The 17,728-nt window shown below is 35.5% G+C and overlaps 3 protein-coding genes across 5 annotated transcripts; 1 reads left to right on the forward strand and 2 right to left on the reverse strand.

Moving 5' to 3' along the window:
- The first annotated feature begins 157 nt into the window (after window positions 1–157).
- LOC113511318 (V-type proton ATPase subunit G) lies at window positions 158–4,319 on the forward strand. Its single transcript, XM_026894945.3, has 4 exons — window positions 158–332; window positions 2,174–2,274; window positions 2,992–3,090; window positions 3,742–4,319. The coding sequence occupies exons 1-4, from the start codon at window positions 251–253 to the stop codon at window positions 3,808–3,810; spliced, it is 351 nt and encodes a 116-aa protein (XP_026750746.1). The 5' UTR covers window positions 158–250; the 3' UTR covers window positions 3,811–4,319.
- LOC113511247 (trypsin-7-like) lies at window positions 4,007–13,469 on the reverse strand. Of its 3 annotated transcripts, none has more exons than XM_052892429.1 (8): window positions 13,262–13,469; window positions 11,958–12,092; window positions 10,325–10,511; window positions 8,947–9,229; window positions 7,855–7,943; window positions 6,442–6,505; window positions 5,030–5,190; window positions 4,007–4,375 (listed from the first exon to the last, which is right to left on the reverse strand). In XM_052892429.1, the coding sequence occupies exons 1-8, from the start codon at window positions 13,374–13,376 to the stop codon at window positions 4,330–4,332; spliced, it is 1,080 nt and encodes a 359-aa protein (XP_052748389.1). In that variant the 5' UTR covers window positions 13,377–13,469; the 3' UTR covers window positions 4,007–4,329. The 3 variants fall into 3 exon arrangements, with proteins under 3 accessions (XP_052748389.1, XP_052748403.1, XP_026750666.2); XM_026894865.3 differs by having other exon boundaries at window positions 4,300–4,375; window positions 5,026–5,190; XM_052892443.1 differs by lacking the exon at window positions 11,958–12,092.
- A 632-nt stretch (window positions 13,470–14,101) lies between these two features.
- Window positions 14,102–17,626, reverse strand: LOC113511246 (cytochrome c oxidase subunit 4 isoform 1, mitochondrial-like). The gene is made up of 4 exons (XM_026894864.3): window positions 16,584–17,626; window positions 15,603–15,795; window positions 14,759–14,889; window positions 14,102–14,237 (listed from the first exon to the last, which is right to left on the reverse strand). Exons 1-4 carry the CDS (start codon window positions 16,773–16,775, stop codon window positions 14,232–14,234), a joined length of 522 nt encoding a protein of 173 aa, XP_026750665.1. The 5' UTR covers window positions 16,776–17,626; the 3' UTR covers window positions 14,102–14,231.
- Between the last annotated feature and the right edge of the window lie 102 nt (window positions 17,627–17,728).

Consider the following 17,728-nt stretch of genomic DNA (forward strand, 5'->3'; position numbering starts at 1 on the left):
TTTTATAAGTTTATTGACCATGAATTTTAATAGTATTTGCTCTGTATAGTGGGAAAATAACTTATTTTCCGATTATTCGACATTCCTATACACGCACAAATATCCTAGCACGAGTCGATGACAGCGCCAATCGTGACAATACCTTGGAACTAACCCAATCATATGACTTTCGTCACAAATCCAATCTCCACTTATTGATTCGTGTCTTGGTCTCTATTCTCGCTCGACATAGTTTTTGTGTGTATCAGTTATGGCGAGTCAGACACAGGGGATCCAGCAATTGTTGGCTGCTGAAAAACGAGCGGCCGAGAAAGTATCAGAGGCGAGAAAGCGTAAGTATTTCATTTTGTACTACGTAGTAATCCATTACATCGGGTCACTTTGGTTGACTAGCAATAAGAACAAGACTAGTAAATTTCGACGAGATCTTGTATTGAGAATACTGTATGTAGTAAAAACCTCCTTCTGATTATTTAAAACGACACATTTCTGTTGAAAATGTGTAAAAAAAGCTGAAAAAATATCACTAAATTTGTCACATGACTTTACAATTGGTGACCCTGGTTTGGCTTTGAGGCCTGTAATTATGATTAGGGATGGATTTGACTTCTCTATACTAATTAACGATATGTGTTTTAGCTATATACTGTGTATTTTATGGGTATTTTGTCATAATATGTAAGTATCGATGAGGTAAAAACCAGTTTTCATGACATAATCCTCATGATTTTAACTACAGAGATAAGCAGTTAACGAACTAATAATAATTTTCATGTATTTGTGAGTACTTACTTGATTTTGATTAGTATGAAATCTGTACATAAATACAAGTTTCTTCTACAGTTTTATTTAAAGTAACGTTTATCTTTTTAACTTAAAAATGTTACAGTAAACATTTATACTACAATATAGTACTCTAATATATGATAAGTACAGAGAGATCACATTCCATATTTGAAGTGGATGCCGAGATGCTCTTGTAAAAGGATTATGGTTACTTATACAATAAGTTTTGTTATATATATTGTATCATATTAATTATCATCATTTAGCACATGACCTTGGTAGTATTATGCCTTCAATTCTAACGATGAAGGTTCGATCCCAGCACAATAAAATACATGTTTTTATGTGTAAATTCTGTATGTATTTCTAAGTTTTTTGTATATATTAAAATCTATCAGTTAACAACTATTTCTAAAAAAAAAATTCTTTTTTTTTTGAGATTTAATGTCCATTTTGTAAAATGCTTGAGATTAAGATGTTGTTTTTATTTTGTGGTATTTTTTTTTTATTAAACTCTCCCGATACTTATTTAGGGTTATGTATCATGGTATTAGAGTGTTTCAGTACACTCCGATGGTTTTAGGTTTGATCCCCATTACACAATAAATATCTTTATTTTCATTGGTATATTTGTTTATATTGATCTGAGTATCTTATATGTACATACATACGTATCTGTCACGCCTGTCTCCCATTAGGGTAGGCAGAAACAATGGAACACCCAAATGCTTCGATTCAAACAAACCTCTTTCACTTCTTCCACATTCATCAATCTTTACATACACGCTCGCCAGTTACGAGTACTTTTTTTTAACTTATATGTATATGTATGTATTACAATATATATATCAGTCCATGTATCTCTTACCCATAGTATATGCGCTGCTTAGTTTGGATCTAGATGGCAGTGCCATGTAATATTTCCAAGAGTATTAATATGTTAATTATTATTTATTAAATGACAACGGGTTCTGGTTCGAGACAACAGCATAGACTTACTATGTGTATTAATGTAGACAATACAAATGTAATTTTTTTTTATTTTGTTTTGTTTCTTGATGTTGAACTTCATGGTATTATAAATTGATATTATTTAAACTAGGATAATAAATAAAATACTTACTCAGAAATGATTTTGTATTGAAAATTAAATTTATTATAACAATCTCTATAGTACAGATATGATGATTTTTCTCACGTAAATTGAGTTCTGGGTTTGTTTTACATAATTATGTAAAAATATTAACTAATGTTTTAAAATGTTTACTTATGTAAAAATGTTAACTACATTAACATACTATTTTAAATTAATGTTTCTAAGGTACTAGTTATTACAGGTAATTATTAAAACAAAAAATATAAATTCAAATATGTTTTTTTTTTACAGGAAAAGCGAAACGCCTAAAGCAGGCCAAGGAGGAGGCTCAAGATGAGGTGGAGAAGTACAGACAGGAGCGCGAGAGGCAGTTCAAAGAGTTTGAAGCCAAGGTATGTCAACACAAGTGTACCATTATTATAGTATATAATATCAATATAGTTATCAAAGTTCAAAAGAACTTGATATATAGATATCGGGTACTGCCCATCTCTAGCTATGTACATCAGTTTGTTTCATGTTAATATTCAGTCTACCTATATTAGGCCAGTATTTAACAAAGTATCAAGTACCCACTTCAATACATATGACAGTATGTTATAAAACACTTTAGATAGAAATATTTTCCTGTTGAGGTGACATTGAAGTGAATTCCGATAGTATTGTCGTTGACTAAAATAATGGTCGAAGAAACAGATTAAACAGACATATTATATCAGCTGTTATCTGTCCACTGCTGACCATAGGCCTACCCCATAAGGTGGGTTTTACCAGTAGTTGCCATGCTTGGTGGCAAACACAGGCATTAGTGATGTTTTAGAAGGGACATTCCTGTCCATCCTTCGCCCATTAACTTCCATTAATCTCTTATGACACCCACTGAAAACAAAGGGGTGGCTTTTTCTAAACACATGTTTACAACAACAAGAAACAAGGGAAAATAATTGCAATAGTAAATGATATGTTTGCTCTAAAATCATTACCTACATTTCACCAATTTGTGACAATAACTCTTAAAAGGAAGTTAAAAGATTACTCAAAACATGTAACTAACTGTGGCAAGAATCTGTAAATTATATGTGTAAACTATGTATGTTTTTGTACTTCAGCACATGGGCACAAGGGAAGGTGTCGCAGCTAAGATCGACGCTGAAACCAAGGTCAAAATTGACGAGATGAACAGGATGGTGCAGTCACAGAAGGATGCGGTATGTACTGACAATTTTTACAGTGTACAAAAGACAAAATCAATTTTTTACACGGAACTATAAATATGTTAAATAAAAGCAAATTTATTTTTGTGTATAAAATTCCTGTTATATGGACAGGCTTTTAACTACTAATGTAACAAGTATTGCTTGTTCATGATAGAAAAGTGAACATAGTGGGAGTTGCGTATGTATGTGGTTTTAAATTCAATAAGTAATACAATAATTAAATTGTAGAAAAAAATACTATAGAAAGTTTCAGAAAAATCAATAAAGGTGGCATTACTATGTTATAACATAATAAGAAGCAAATATTCATTAAAATCATTTGACAAAGGGTGATGAAATATCCAATATCAATACAGACTACAGCAGAAATGAAATTTGTTAACATTACAATACAATGTCAGCCCCATCATGATAAATATATTATTACACAATTACACAAATCGCCTGGCCTTCAAAGTAAGATACTCTGTTATAAGTAATGAGGCAGCATATCTGAGAGCACATCCTAAGATGCTCAGACCTCGTTTCCTAAATTGAGAACGTGGGGCCTCATTACGGAAAGCAATGCACTTACCATTGCCGAGGTCGTCAAATTGACAATAACTTTCTCTATTATAGCTAAATGTTATATTTTGTTGACAGGTAATCAAAGATATCCTGAACCTGATCTACGACATCAAGCCTGAACTCCACATCAATTACCGCACTTAAAATAAGCGCACAAATTGAACATCTAATTTGTTGCATTGTTGCATATAAATTGCGGTCACGCAATAATAGATTTTATTGTTAATGTAATACTGTTCTTAATCGATAGGCACATAGGCGCGGAGCGACACCTCGCGGGCGTGCGCGCGATCTGTCAGCTGTCACTTTGACGTTTCAGCGCGGCAAAGCCCTTTTGCTGTATATACATACTCCGCTTGATTTCTGTATTTAATCAATGATTTATTATAAGCATGTAACGGAGAAATCAGCTCGGTATCATTCCATTTGAAATAAACTCGAAGGTCCGTTAAATAAAAACAGAAAACATAATGTTACATAGGTGTAATTCGTAATGGAAATTGTATGTTTATTCAATGTTGTATGTTGAATAGAAATTAAAGTTTAACCAAATTAATCCGATTTTTAATATTTTTATTTTATTTCTTGTTACGTTTTAGTCAAATGGAAGCTGGCGTGTACAGTATTAGTGGAAATATATTATTGATCTATTATATTATTGTTTCATTGTGGGATCTTCATTGATTCTGGAGATTTGAGTGCTGTATTCCTGGTAAACAGAGGTTTATTAGTAATAAATATATATATATATATATATATATATATATATATATATATATATATATATATATATATATATATATATATATATAATTAAACTAACACCAGAGGGAGACTACAAAAGTCGATTGCTTGGGTATCTCTGTCCCATTCGTGTTTCAACCGTGAAGCAGTTGTGTTTGCATGGCTGTGTTTCGGTTTGAAAGGTAGGATATGGCAGTGAATTTACAGGGTACAGAGAAATAACACCTGAGTCCTCAGGAATGGCAACGTATGGGGGTATCATGGGCGAAACAGTATACTCTGTTATGTCCATGGTACTGCTCATGTCTATATGCGACGGTTACCACTTTCGATCAGGTGGGCCGTCAGCTTGTTTGCCATTCTAAGTTGCATAAAAAAGCTATAGGCTTGGAATATTTGCAAAATGTACTTCAGTCGTGTACTCCGCTATAATCGTCTTTTATGACTAAGAAATGGTAATAAAAATATTACCTACATTTTTAATCGGATGGCTCTATAAAGTCCGGTAGTGCATGCTAGTAATTTACAGTTAGGTGACTCGAATTCCTACTAGTTACGTAGTTAATAGTGCAGGCGGAGTCATCACTCTATATTCATCCATAAAAAAGTTGATACTTACTTCAGCTGCACCATTTTCTCCCCGAGCCCCTCTATCCAGGGCACCACTACGCCAACCGTGCTGAACACAGCCGGCCGGTCAGGCTCGTCGCATCGGCTCGACGAGAACGACAATATCCCCACTAGACGGCCGTCCATAATGGCCGGGCCACCAGCGTCGTGCTGTGAATTACGAACACCTGTTTCTATAGAACTTAAAATGTAAACAAACGAGTAACTGACTCAAGCACAAAAGTAGTTTGCTGATGTCCTACAGTTTTGAATAGGTAATAATGGAATGGTAACCCCGCCTGCGCTATCGGTGTACGCTGGTGGGGCACCAGTAAGGGATGATAGGTAAGAATGAAAAGGCAGGTCAATTTGCTCATCGTGATGAGTACACTTGGAATCCAGCACGATGGTTTCCAGTGGGAAACACGTGGAAGACTTAACAGGGAATATTACTAAAAAAAGAACCAGTAGTCCGCATTCTGTTAGGTATGGTGGGCTATAATACACTTGAAGTGAGACGAAAACTAAATTTAATTGAGTATGTGTTAAAATTAGTGCGGGAGGAAAAATGTAACCAAACTGTACTAGAATCAATATAAATAGGAGCGCAGAACAGAGTTCGCTAAGCAGGCTCCCCTATATCTCGCATTGAAACTACTTAATGATATTTTGAGCCAGTATCCTCAATTGGATGTATTTGCCTTCAACTCGCTGGAGTTTCGTCGAGTGACCACAGAGTATTTGTGTTTAGACGTTTTTTATTTCAGTTAAACCTTTTTTTATTATTTTTGTGTAATATTCCTTTTTTACATGTTACTGTACTCATGCTTTCCTGGGTGAACGTATTGGAAGACTGTAAGGCTCACCCAGTGGATGTAATAAATAAATAAATTACTAACATTTCCTATTCCTCGACATCCTACAGTAGTAAGTAGGTAAAATTAAAAAATAAATTAATTGATTCGATTTATTACTTATTTCAATCAGTTATTAGTTTCTGTAATGATTTCAAGAAAACTTGGTTATATTTTCACTGTTTTCTGTTTAAATTTAAAATCTCTTTATTCAAATACACTTGTTTATAAACAATTTTTAATCGTCATTTATATGAATCTACTGCAGGGTTCGGAACGTTGTTATCTGCTGAGAAGGGCCCGCAAGAAACTCAACGGTTACTCTTTTAAATCTCTGTTAACATTATGTGTATTTAGTGGTTGCCACGCTTGGCAACCGCAGTTAGGCTTTGATGTTTTACGAGAGACGCTGCTACCCATTCTTCGACAATTAAGTTCCCTTAGTCGCCTCTTACGACATTTACGGGAAAGGAAGGGGTAGCCTATTCTATGCTGGGACCACATGGAAACGTACATATGTATAATACTTATATATATACTTACATATATATATGTATGTAATACTTACGTTACAGACGTTTTTAGGTATTGTTATGTAACCGGCGCAAAAATTGTTTCTTGAAACTAAATCTCTGAAATGAAATTAAAACTGTAGTCTGATTATTATACCATCATATCAGCCGTTTGTTGCAGAACATTGGCCTCCCCCTATAAGGAGGTTGTACCAGTAGTTGTCACGCTTGGCGAGCGGGTTGGCAACTGCAGTTAGGCTTTGTAAATTTTTTTTATTATGCAACTTAGAATGGCAAACAAGCTGACGGCCCACCTGATGGAAAGTGGTAACCGTCGCCTATAGACATGAGCAGTACCATGGACATAACAGAGTATACTGTTTCGCCCATGATACCCCCCATGCGTTGCCATTCCTGAGGCTTCAAGTGTTATTCTTCCCTACCCTGTAAATTCACGCCATATCCCACCTTTCAAACCGAAACACAGCCATGCAAATACAACTGCTTCACGGTAGAAACACGAATGGGACAGTTTTAAGAGGGACGCTGCTGTCTATTGCAATAAATATTATATATTCTTTATAGCATTCAGAAATGCATAATATTTAATTACGATTAAAAATAATGTGAGCAAAAGAATACCTATATTTAAAAGAGATCTCTTCCGGTTAGCGGCATAGAAAGTAGCGAGTGAGCATTTGAGCAACAGTAATGCAAAAAACAAGTATAGTAAACAAATATGCCTATAAAAAAACTTTTATGACTGTGGTAATTTGGCAACCAACCTCATTTTGTAATTGGCTCGGTTTTAAAGTAGTTATTTCAATAACTAACTACCTACAATAATTTTACAGTATTTGTGCCCCATAAATAATGTTCAAATTACTATTTGTTGTAAATGGTGTTATTAAATAGGCATGGGTAATATGGATGTCGATCCGATATCTAAATATTGGGTTCCTCTGGACATTTTTCGTTATGTTTCTTCTGTTATCCAAAATTATTAACAGACTTTTAACATATTTTTTATCGGATATATATATATATATATATATATATATATATATATATATATATATATATACGGTTGAAACACGAACGGGACAGAGGTACCTAAGTAATCGACTTTTATACAAAGTCTCCCTCTGGCATATACCGTTAGTGCAGGCAAGTTTATCATTCCATCTTTGACTATAAGAAAAATGTATTTTTTTTATAGTTCGTGGTACAGTATTTAAGGTATTCCGTCCTAGCTATTGGATACTGGTGACAGGATGCCTATAGTATATTACATGGTGTGTTAAATAGTAATTTAGGCGCGATATTTAAGGAGCATGAGGAAGGTAGATGGACGGAGACTGCAACAAATGAGTATGTAGTCGGCCGTACCTTTCCATGATGGTTTACAAAGGCTTGGCATGAAAAGTGAAAAGAAAGAAGAAGTAACACAATTAATATTTTAAAACTACCTTCCGTAAACTTCTTGGCAGTCAGCCAGATCGTAGATTGGTAACTCTACTTTCTGCAGTAGCACAGTTCCACCGGAGCTATCCACACCCTGTTAAAAACAAATTAAAACGGAACTAACAATATTTACTAATATTATAAATGTGAAAATGAGTTTGTTTGTCTGTTACCTTATGACATCTTAACAGGGGGGAAGGGATATATATATATATATATATATATATATATATATATATATATATATATATATATATATATATATATATATATATATATACCAGTTCTAAACCGATTTGGATTTTTTTTTATCTGATAGGATATACTTACTGATTGGTTTTATAGAAATTTTATCATAATCGGTTCAGTTGTTAAAGTTTTTAAATCAAAACAACTGGTTTTATTATTGAAGTCTTTTTTGGGGATCGGAGGAGGGGCAATCTTTATTTTGGTCGCGTAGTCTTAATACAGAATAGGCCATCCCTTCCTTTCCCGTGGAGGTGGGGCGTGTCGTAAAAGGCCACTATGGAAGGGGCGAGAGATGGGCAGCAGCGTTCCTCTTAAACGTCTTTAAAGTCTGACTGCGGTTGCCAATCCGTCTGCCAAGCGTGGCAACTACTGGCAAAAGTCCCTAAGGGTTTTTTTTATACAACTTAGAATGGCAAACAAGCTGACGGTCCACCTGATGGAAAGTGGTAACCGTCGCCTATAGACATGAGCAGTACCATGGACATAACAGAGCATACTGTTTCGCCCATGATACCCCCATGCGTTGCCATTTCTGAGGACTCAGATTTTATTCCTCTGTACCCTGTAAATTCACGCCATATCCCACCCTTGAAACCGAAACACAGCCATGCAAACACAACTGATTCACGGTTGAAAGACGAATGGGACAGAGGTACCGAAGCAATCGACTTTTGTACAAAGTTTCCCTCTGGGTTATGATGATGTTGAATCTTTATTTTAGCAATTGACAGATGTTCATTTCTTTATTGGTTTTTTACTTCCATGTCTCATGATGTATGGTTCCGAATGGCATGATTAATATGGCCGTTTTGATTTGTGAAAGAACTTAAGCCACTGAAAGTACTTACCAAAACCGATCCCCATCCTAAGAACACGATTCTCCTGTCAATAGGTATACTCTTCTCTCTGGAATACTCGATCATTTCCACTTCAGGATCGTCCCTTCCGAAGGTCAAGTTCTTGTGCAGCTTCAGTACGGCGAAGTTGAACTCCAAGGTCTGTGGTTTGTAATTCGGATGGAAAAATATCTCTGTAACCCTTAGCAGCTGCCCGCCAGCCGTCGCGTTGGACGAACCGACTCTAACATTTAGCATTTTTACGTATTCCCGAAAGAAGCGATTGTTGTATTGTCTAAAAATAAAATATTATATATATACGAGTAATCATTATATTTGACATAAACATGATATTGTGATAGAATCCGATACGAAGATATCCGCAAAAGAATGAAAGTTTTCGACATAGCCCGAAGGATAGGCAAGCTGGAGTGGCAATGGGCTGGTCACATAGCTCGAAGAACCGACAACCGATGGGGAAGAAAGGTTCTTGAGGGCGACCCCGTACGGGCACACGCCCGATCTCCCCACCATAGAGAGTGACGACTTCAGATGCATTGTAGGGAGTCAATAGTTGCTGGTGACTCAGTTCGTTCCTTATGGCTTTGTCTATAGGCCATTGTTCAGCAGCGGGCAGATAATGGCTGAGACGGTAATGATGAATCACAATAATCATAGATGACATTTAATGATGTATAATATTATATTACCGTGTGGATCCGGTATAGTATGGGCCACCCCTTCCTTTCCCGCGGGTGTCGTAAGAGGTGACTAAGGAACTTAACGCTCGAGGGATGGGCTGCAACGTTCATCTTAAAACATTACCAAAGCCCAACTGCGATTGTCAACCCGCCAAACGTGGCAACTCCAGCGCAGCTGGATGCAGCTGTTTCAGGGCAGGAACACGAATAGGACAGAAATATGGGTACTTCTGTCCTATTCGTGTTTCTGACTTTTTTTTAAGTCATTCCAAACAAGAAGTTTCATTTTTAAAACTACTTTATTTTTATTGTGATATCTTCTCCAATTCCTAATTGCTTATGATGATACACAGCATAGTGGCGACACCTGTAAAGGAACGCATCAAATTCGTCGTTGGTACTTTTTTAATGGGTGACAATGGAATGATGCGCTATCAGAATGCGCTGGCGGGGTACTAGCAAATAAGAATAGGTGAGGATGAATGGAGGTAGGTCGCCAATCCTGACGAATTCAGCAAAATTCAACTATGCTGATTTTTAGGGGGAATCATGATAAGGTCAACCTGATAGGGTTTAGTTGTTGGTATTAAAGAGATGGTAATTTAATCTGGCGCGCCTTGATCTGACAGACAAGTTATGCACAATTTTCCTCTTTTTTGTTCTAGAATAGTAGAATAGAAGCTACTTACAACTGTAAACAATGTGCTGCAGTCAAAACCTTATCACTACTTATGACCACAGCTCCGCACCATAACTGCTTGTTCACCAGTAGAGCAGCCACGAAGGGGAATTCTTCGATGGTGGCCACCTCATCTGGGTTGTATATACGGCGGTAACGGCGATCGAGAGGCGGGGAGGCGCGGGTCGTTGTTGTTACTTGATAAAATAATAAAATATTTAAAAGTACTTGTATTTATAGTGGATTACTACGGAATGGCAACGCATGGGGGGTATTATGGGCGAAACAGTATGTGTGTCTACTATTATGTCCATGGTACTGCTCATGTCTATAGGCGACGGTTACCACTTTCCATCAGGTGGGCCGTCAGCTTGGTTGCCATTCTAAGTTGTATAAAAAAAACTTCGCCTGCGCTATCGGTATATAATGGCACGGCAGTGAGGGATGATAGGTGAGGATGTAAGCAGGATAGAAGGCTCATCGTGATGTAACAAGAACCAAGATGGTTCCCGTGTGGTTTCGGCATAGGATGAGTTTCCCTCCTTTTCTGTGGGTGTCATAAGAGGTGATTAACGGAACTGAATGGTCGAGGAATGTGCAGCAACGTCGTTTTAAAACATTACCAAAGCCTAACTGCGGTTGCCGACCCGCCTGCCAAGCGGGGAAAAAAAATTACAGGTGGCTGTGACCAGTCAATTAATCAATCAAAATATTTATATATATATATGTCAGTCTCTTATGATAAGTTATTTTAAAATTATTTTTCATATTTTTTATAATTATCCACCACCATAATCTTTTCGAGGGCTGGATACACGCCAGGGCTTATCCGACCACTATAGGTCGTGGGGAAGGGAAAGGATTGTTAGTAACGTGGAAAAAAAGAAAAGAAAAGCAATTAAAGTGAACATTTAAATAAAGCAATTTACTCAGATATCAGCCCTCCGACTAGATCAGCATCTGAATGAAATGCCCAATTATAGGTGAGTTATATTTCTCGCCTACTACTTTCAGAATGCTGTTGGTGCTTGTCCTAACCCTGTGTAGCAATGATGCAGTCCTCTTTCTCCTTACAGCGTAGTAGTCATCTACGCGAGATTGAGCAAATATGCTAGAAGCGCTACAAAAGCGAAGTAGCCCCAACAGCACTCTAAAACTGTTATTATACCATATAATATGTAATCTTTTTTAGAATAGAAACATTTATTGCCAGTAAACTTACAATATAAAATATAAATAACATATACAAAAAGTGTCCCACACCCGGCAAAAGGAACCGGCTCAGCGGATGCTGTGATTGTTCCTTTGAGAGCGCTGATTTTCAGCCAGTCCCTCTTTTAACAAAACATAACCAAAGTGCAGGGTACCACTGTAAATTGCTTCTTACAAGAATTATTTCGTAAATATACTAATTAAAAAAAAAAGGAAAGAAGTTTTCATTTGTGCCTATATTTGACACACACACACACACATATATATATATATATATATATATATATATATATATATATATATATATACACACATAAGTAAAATATCATATTGAGGATCAGATACTACCAATAGTTAAGTTCTCCTTTATTTTGTTTCTCCAATAGTACTCGTTTTAGTCTATATTTGAAATAGAGACAGAGACATCTTACTAGTTGTTATGCTGTTTTCATCTTCGGTAAGGACCTCATTGTCGGCGGATCGTCGACCAGGGATCTCGATGGGTAGACCTTCGTACTGCCACTCTTGTCTGTACATAGAGCGACGGTTGTTCCATTCATTTTCTACTGTTAATAAAGGAATTGTTGAGTTTGTAAGTTCGATCGGGAATAAGTAAAGATTGGGTTCCGTAAAAAAGTCGACTTCATTCGCGGCAAAACTAGTTATTTTGATCTATACATTAAACTACTGGAGCGATTTTAATAAAATTTCTATGGGGACAATCTGTAAGTATATCCTTTCAGACAAAGAAAAACAATTTTCTAAATCGGTTTAGGACTGATAGAGTTTTTTTTTAAATAAGTGATAATGGAATGGTAACCCTGCTTACGCTAACGGGACACCAGTGAGGGATGATAGGTGAGAATGAAAAGGCAGGCCAGTTAGCTCATCGTGATGAATACACTTTGAATTCAGCACGATGGTTTCCAGAGAGAACCACGAGGATGTCGACTTGACAGAATATATTACTAGCCGTGGGACTGGTAGTCCGTGTTACCACCAACTGTTACCAACACTGCCATATTTCACCACCAAACCTTATAGGAAAATGCTTTGTATGATGACTACTATAGGCGAGATGGGCATAAATGTGCTGCTGGGAATACAGGTGGCTTAGAACGGTTTCTTACAGTGTTGCCAAATAAGGTACTTTTTAGCAATTTCCGATAAAAAAAATCTGTCCGTGAAATTGTATTGTATTGTAAAATCTTTATTGTACAAAGTTTATATTAGACACATTAAAAGATGTAATATACCATGGGAGATCCCATAGAGAGATCTCTTACTAACTACAGAATATTTAAGGGGGAAAACCATACAACTAGAGGTAAAATTCAATAATACTCAGTTGAAATTTTGTAGAAATGAAATTTTTGGAAAAACGTTTTGAGTGAGAGTGAGAATGAAACGGGATTGAAGAAATTTGGGTAATGTTTTTTAACAGTTTTCGTATTTGTCAAGTGTATAAAATCGTATTGATGGAGTAATTTTTTTTTATATATTTAGGTATAAATCAAAGCATATAAATATTTTCTTTTCGCGGGTTCTCAAGGTTGACTGGAAGAAATTTCCATAAGGGATTGTACGTTTTCGTTATAACCTAACATTTACAAAATACGTTTTCGTTATAACCTAATATCTACAAAAGTATATAAATTAAGATTATAAAAATAAATAAATAAAAAATTGGATTTTGGCACTTTGCTTGTTAGAAATATGCGTATTAACTCCTCACTTTCATCCGAAGTATCCTCTGTTGATAAAGACGTTCTGCCGTGTGCTTCAACAACTTTATTTAAACAAAACAACGGAATTAGGAAATTCGCAATAATTGTAACACAATACGCCATTGTGGTAGTACAGAGTATACCTATTTTTTATACAAAATAACGAAATACAGAATTATTTTATTTAACTATTTATGTCGTAAAATTTAAGCTATTGCCAATATGTATTTTATGAATAGGGACTAGGTAGGCAGATATATTGAAACACGAATAGAAATATGATAATAGAATGCTGTTTGAAATAACAATAAAACAAATGTACTAAGGTTATTTACAGCATGCGGTATCGAATGCAAAGTACAGGAAAAAGACTGTTAATGTATCAAGTTTGAATTTAGCAGAAATAAAACTCTTGAGCGGACCATTTAGTAATAATATTTTTTCAATAAAAGAGTTTGTAGTGAGACTATGTGTAATTTTCAACTGGACAGGTAATTTATAAAACAATTTAAGAAATAAATTATATATATTTAATTGTATATATGTTTATGTACTCTACCTGCATTGGGTTGACTGAAAGAGATCTCTGTCAGAGATAAGTCCACCCTTGCTCACAATATTTATAAATGCATTAACAATGTAATTTACAAGAAATATATATATATATATATATATATATATATATATATATATATATATATATATATATATATATATATAATCAGATTGCTGTTTATTTTTAATAATACATCTTGAATTATGGAAATTTTAGACAGTAAATTAATATTACCATTGGCAAGCAGTCTAATGGTGTAGCGTATTTCATAAGAAATGAATAAAATACCAAATATCCGTACGTTACTTTATTCAAAATAAACAAGAATTATGTGACGGAAAATTATATAAATAACTATTATAACACCAACACGAAGAACGCCTTATATATTCGTAGGTACACACATGCCCCATAAACTTGTATTAATGCTGAAAGAATAAGCAAATATATGAGTTACAGTTACAAAGATAAAGATGCGTTTAGCAAAACAATATTAAGAGGTACTTTTTATGCCATATTTTCGCTACTTTTACTTCAAACTAACTTTTTGCACGCTGCTTTGTACGCGCAGATTTCAGAAGAAGTAAAATCAATGAAATATATCAATTCTAGATGAAATGTACATCCTTTTATGTTTCGTCCATGGTACTGTTCATGTCTATAGGCGACGGTTATCACTTTCCATCAGGTGGGCCGTCAGCTTGTTTGCCATTCTAAGTTGTATAAAAAAAAACTTCAGGAACACAACTGTAAAAACCGCATCCAATTTGGTGTAGTACAGAGCCCAGTGTGGCAAAATGAGTTTATAGCAAGTTAATATGATTTTTCATTATAAAGAGAGCAAATATTTATTTTTACCCGGGGTGGCAAAACAGATAGACACTACCGCGTAGTATACAAAACCTAAGCATTCTGCGTCCGTAAATGATAATTTGAGATTTAGAGTTACCTTCCATCTATCGTTATCATAGTCCCATTTGGATGATATGCCATCTATCGGATTGGCGCGGATTTCAAACATTCTCCTCAGCTGGGCCTTTTGGGACGCCTTCGACAGGGACACTGGTAGCGGACCGGCGACTGAAAGCAGAGCCTTTATTAATATAACAACATGTACTTATAAATTAATAATATACTCGTATCTAAACAATAATTATGGAAATCATATTCCAGTAGTTATTGCATTATTGAAAAATTTTGAAACGGGCGGATCCTGAATCAGTATTTTCTAAGCCATGCTAGAGCTAATGTTCTTACCAATTCGAGCTATCACTTCTCGAATAATTTTATCATTATATTGAGCTATCAGAAGATATTGTTCTCCTATTTTTTTTAACACAGGAGGCAAATGAGCATGCGGCTCACCTGATGGTAAGTGACTATCGGTGCCATGAGTATTCGAAACATTAAAGGCATTGCAGGTGTGCTGCCGGCCTTTTAAACGGGAATATGCTCTTAATTAAATGTCGTATCGATTCGGAAGTACTGCTGCTAGAAGTTGATTCCAAAGAGTGATTGTGCGTGGAAGAAAGTGCCTTAAAAAAACTCGCGATGGAGGGCTGCCACTTATCCAGATGGGATAGAACTTTAGTTTGTGGCAGATTGTACGATGGTGAAAATCTGCATTTGATATCAATACGAACAATTCCTCAGAGCACTCCCCATGATAAATTCGATAAAGATGGACGGAGATGAAACTTCTCTACGCAGTTTAAGCTTTATCATCCTACTTCGGATTCCCCAATGTAGTGTTATATATTTTGAAATATTTTGTAAAAGTTCTAGTTCATTACCGTAATAGTGGTTATACATCGCAGCCCAGAACGCGAACGATGTCATGAAGAACACCCCTCCGAGGACGAACTTCCACGTTCCTGTCGGATGTTGGAATTCGGCGAAGGTTTGGCAGAACGAGGCGCGGTATAATGCCTTTTTCTCTTCACAACATAGCAGTTTCCAGTCACCTCTTTCCTTTTCACGAAGGGCCTGCAAGTCAGAAAAAAATTGTAGGTAGGAGCTTTCGTAGAAACTTGTAATAGCTTGTAATGTAATAGGATGATAATGAAATGATAACCCCATCTTGTTCTAATGGTATACGCTGGCGGAACACCAGTGAGGGTTGATAAGTGAGAATTAAAAGGCTAGTTAAGTAAAGTTAGGCTATTGTGACAAATAAATCTGGAATTCAGCACAACAGTTTCCAGGGGGGACCACGCTACTACTACACTATATTGCAAGCAATGGGACTGATAGTCGGTATTACTAACAATCCCTTCCCAACTCCAGTAAGCTTTTTTTTTATAATAGAGGACAATGGAATTGTAATTCCGGTTGCGTTAACGGTATACGCTGGCGGGGCACCAGTGAAGGGTGATAGATGAGAATGAACACATGCCAGTTAGCCCATCATGATGAATTCATCAGGAATTAACTATGATAGTTTCCAGGGGGAACCGCGAGGAGGTCGACCTGGTTGGGTATATTGCTAGCAATGGGATTCTCAGTCTCAATTACTAACAATCCCTTTCCCTCCACCAGTGAGGTATGACAGGTGAGAATGAAAAAGGCAGGTCAGTTAGCTCAGCTTGATGAATACACTTGGAATTCAGCACGATAGTTTCCAGGGGGGATACATGAGGAGGTCGACCTGGTAGGGTATAGTGCTAGCAATAGCGCCTTTAGTCTTTATTACTAACAACCCCCCCTCCCCTCCTCCCCTCTTCTAGTAAACTAGAAGCATTTGCCTCTGTTATTAAGATATAAAATGAACTTACACAGATATCTCTAGTGTTCTCCTTAAACCTTACAGCGGGGAAAGGAAAGTGAGCGTCGTCTTTATAGTTGGCGCATCCGTTAATGCCAAAGCCAACCAGATCTCTGTTGCCAGTGCGGCATCTTCCATATATTGTTCTAGCATTAGATATCGGCGACACAAGCGCATAAGTTTTTATTGCTACTAAAGACATTTTGAATTCTTTTTTTGAGACTATGTCCAATGTCAACCTTTGGACATATAAATATTTGACATTTAAATACTTTTTCGAAATTGGGTATTTAACAAAGAGGATGAAATAATATGCAATGATTTTGAAATAGAAAAAAATATATCAAGATAGGCAATAGGTAAATTAATTTTGCAGGATATATAAAAACTTTTAAGTATTTTTTTCTTATAAATTAATTATTTCTATAGTAAAACAATAGGTAGGTTATTTCTCTTTATGAATGTTTCACTTTTTCCAACCGTTATCGGTAGTTACTTCATATATCTTATTTCAATTTCCACCTCTATTAAGTTGATAATTCTTGTCTCTGATGACATTAATGTTTTGTTCAAAGTTTCCAAGATATGTAACACCTTTTGTATTTTTAAAATTATTATAATTATTATAATTAATATTTAATTAATACTAATACCGTCTTCTGAAACTCCTGAATCAGAAATATCGGCAATTGATCTAGAGTGATTTTCATGAAGAACGTCCGTTATCAATTCGTAAAGTTTATTATCAATTGTATTATATGTAACTGTTTTACTGAGATGATCATATGAAACCCAATTACTTTCTGCTACGTTTCTTGTGGTATAATACAGGTTTAAACATGCCTGTATTTTTAATGGATGAATAAACTTTTTAGTAATTTTCAGAGTCTTAAATAGTTTGTTTACAACATGTTGCAATTTATCATTTACATCGTGGATATTTATATTTGTTTCGTTTGGTAACTTTTTAATAGATTAGTATTTCGTATGTTTTCAAACATAATTATAATTATTGATAAACTTTTACTTGTGTTCGTATTCATAATGACGAAGTAAAAAGTTAGAATACGTCTTAAGCTATAACTTTAGGTATAATCTAAAATATATTTTTTATCATAATATGTATTTTCTCTTATCTGTAACAAAGTTTCAGCA

This window comes from Galleria mellonella, unplaced genomic scaffold, assembly GCF_026898425.1.
Source record: "Galleria mellonella isolate WM207_F2 unplaced genomic scaffold, CSIRO_AGI_GalMel_v1 utg109, whole genome shotgun sequence".
Classification (NCBI taxonomy): Eukaryota; Metazoa; Arthropoda; class Insecta; order Lepidoptera; family Pyralidae; genus Galleria; species Galleria mellonella.

Bases quoted from the DNA above. Each gene is read 5' to 3' on its own strand.
- LOC113511247 (XM_052892429.1), bottom strand. From the start codon at position 13,376: ATGGCGTATTGTGTTACAATTATTGCGAATTTCCTAATTCCGTTGTTT. The intron at 9,230-10,324 runs GTAAGTAGCTTC...TTTTATTTTTAG, and splicing joins GCAGCACATTGTTTACAGTT to ACAATACAACAATCGCTTCT. The intron at 4,376-5,029 runs GTAAGTATCAAC...TCTGTTTACCAG, and splicing joins GAGAAAATGGTGCAGCTGAA to GAATACAGCACTCAAATCTC.
- LOC113511318 (XM_026894945.3), top strand. From the start codon at position 251: ATGGCGAGTCAGACACAGGGGATCCAGCAATTGTTGGCTGCTGAAAAA. The intron at 2,275-2,991 runs GTATGTCAACAC...TTTGTACTTCAG, and splicing joins TCAAAGAGTTTGAAGCCAAG to CACATGGGCACAAGGGAAGG. The intron at 3,091-3,741 runs GTATGTACTGAC...TTTTGTTGACAG, and splicing joins TGCAGTCACAGAAGGATGCG to GTAATCAAAGATATCCTGAA.
- LOC113511246 (XM_026894864.3), bottom strand. From the start codon at position 16,775: ATGTCTTTAGTAGCAATAAAAACTTATGCGCTTGTGTCGCCGATATCT. The intron at 15,796-16,583 runs GTAAGTTCATTT...TCTGACTTGCAG, and splicing joins AGAACACTAGAGATATCTGT to GCCCTTCGTGAAAAGGAAAG. The intron at 14,890-15,602 runs GTAATGAACTAG...CTCTGCTTTCAG, and splicing joins GATGTATAACCACTATTACG to TCGCCGGTCCGCTACCAGTG.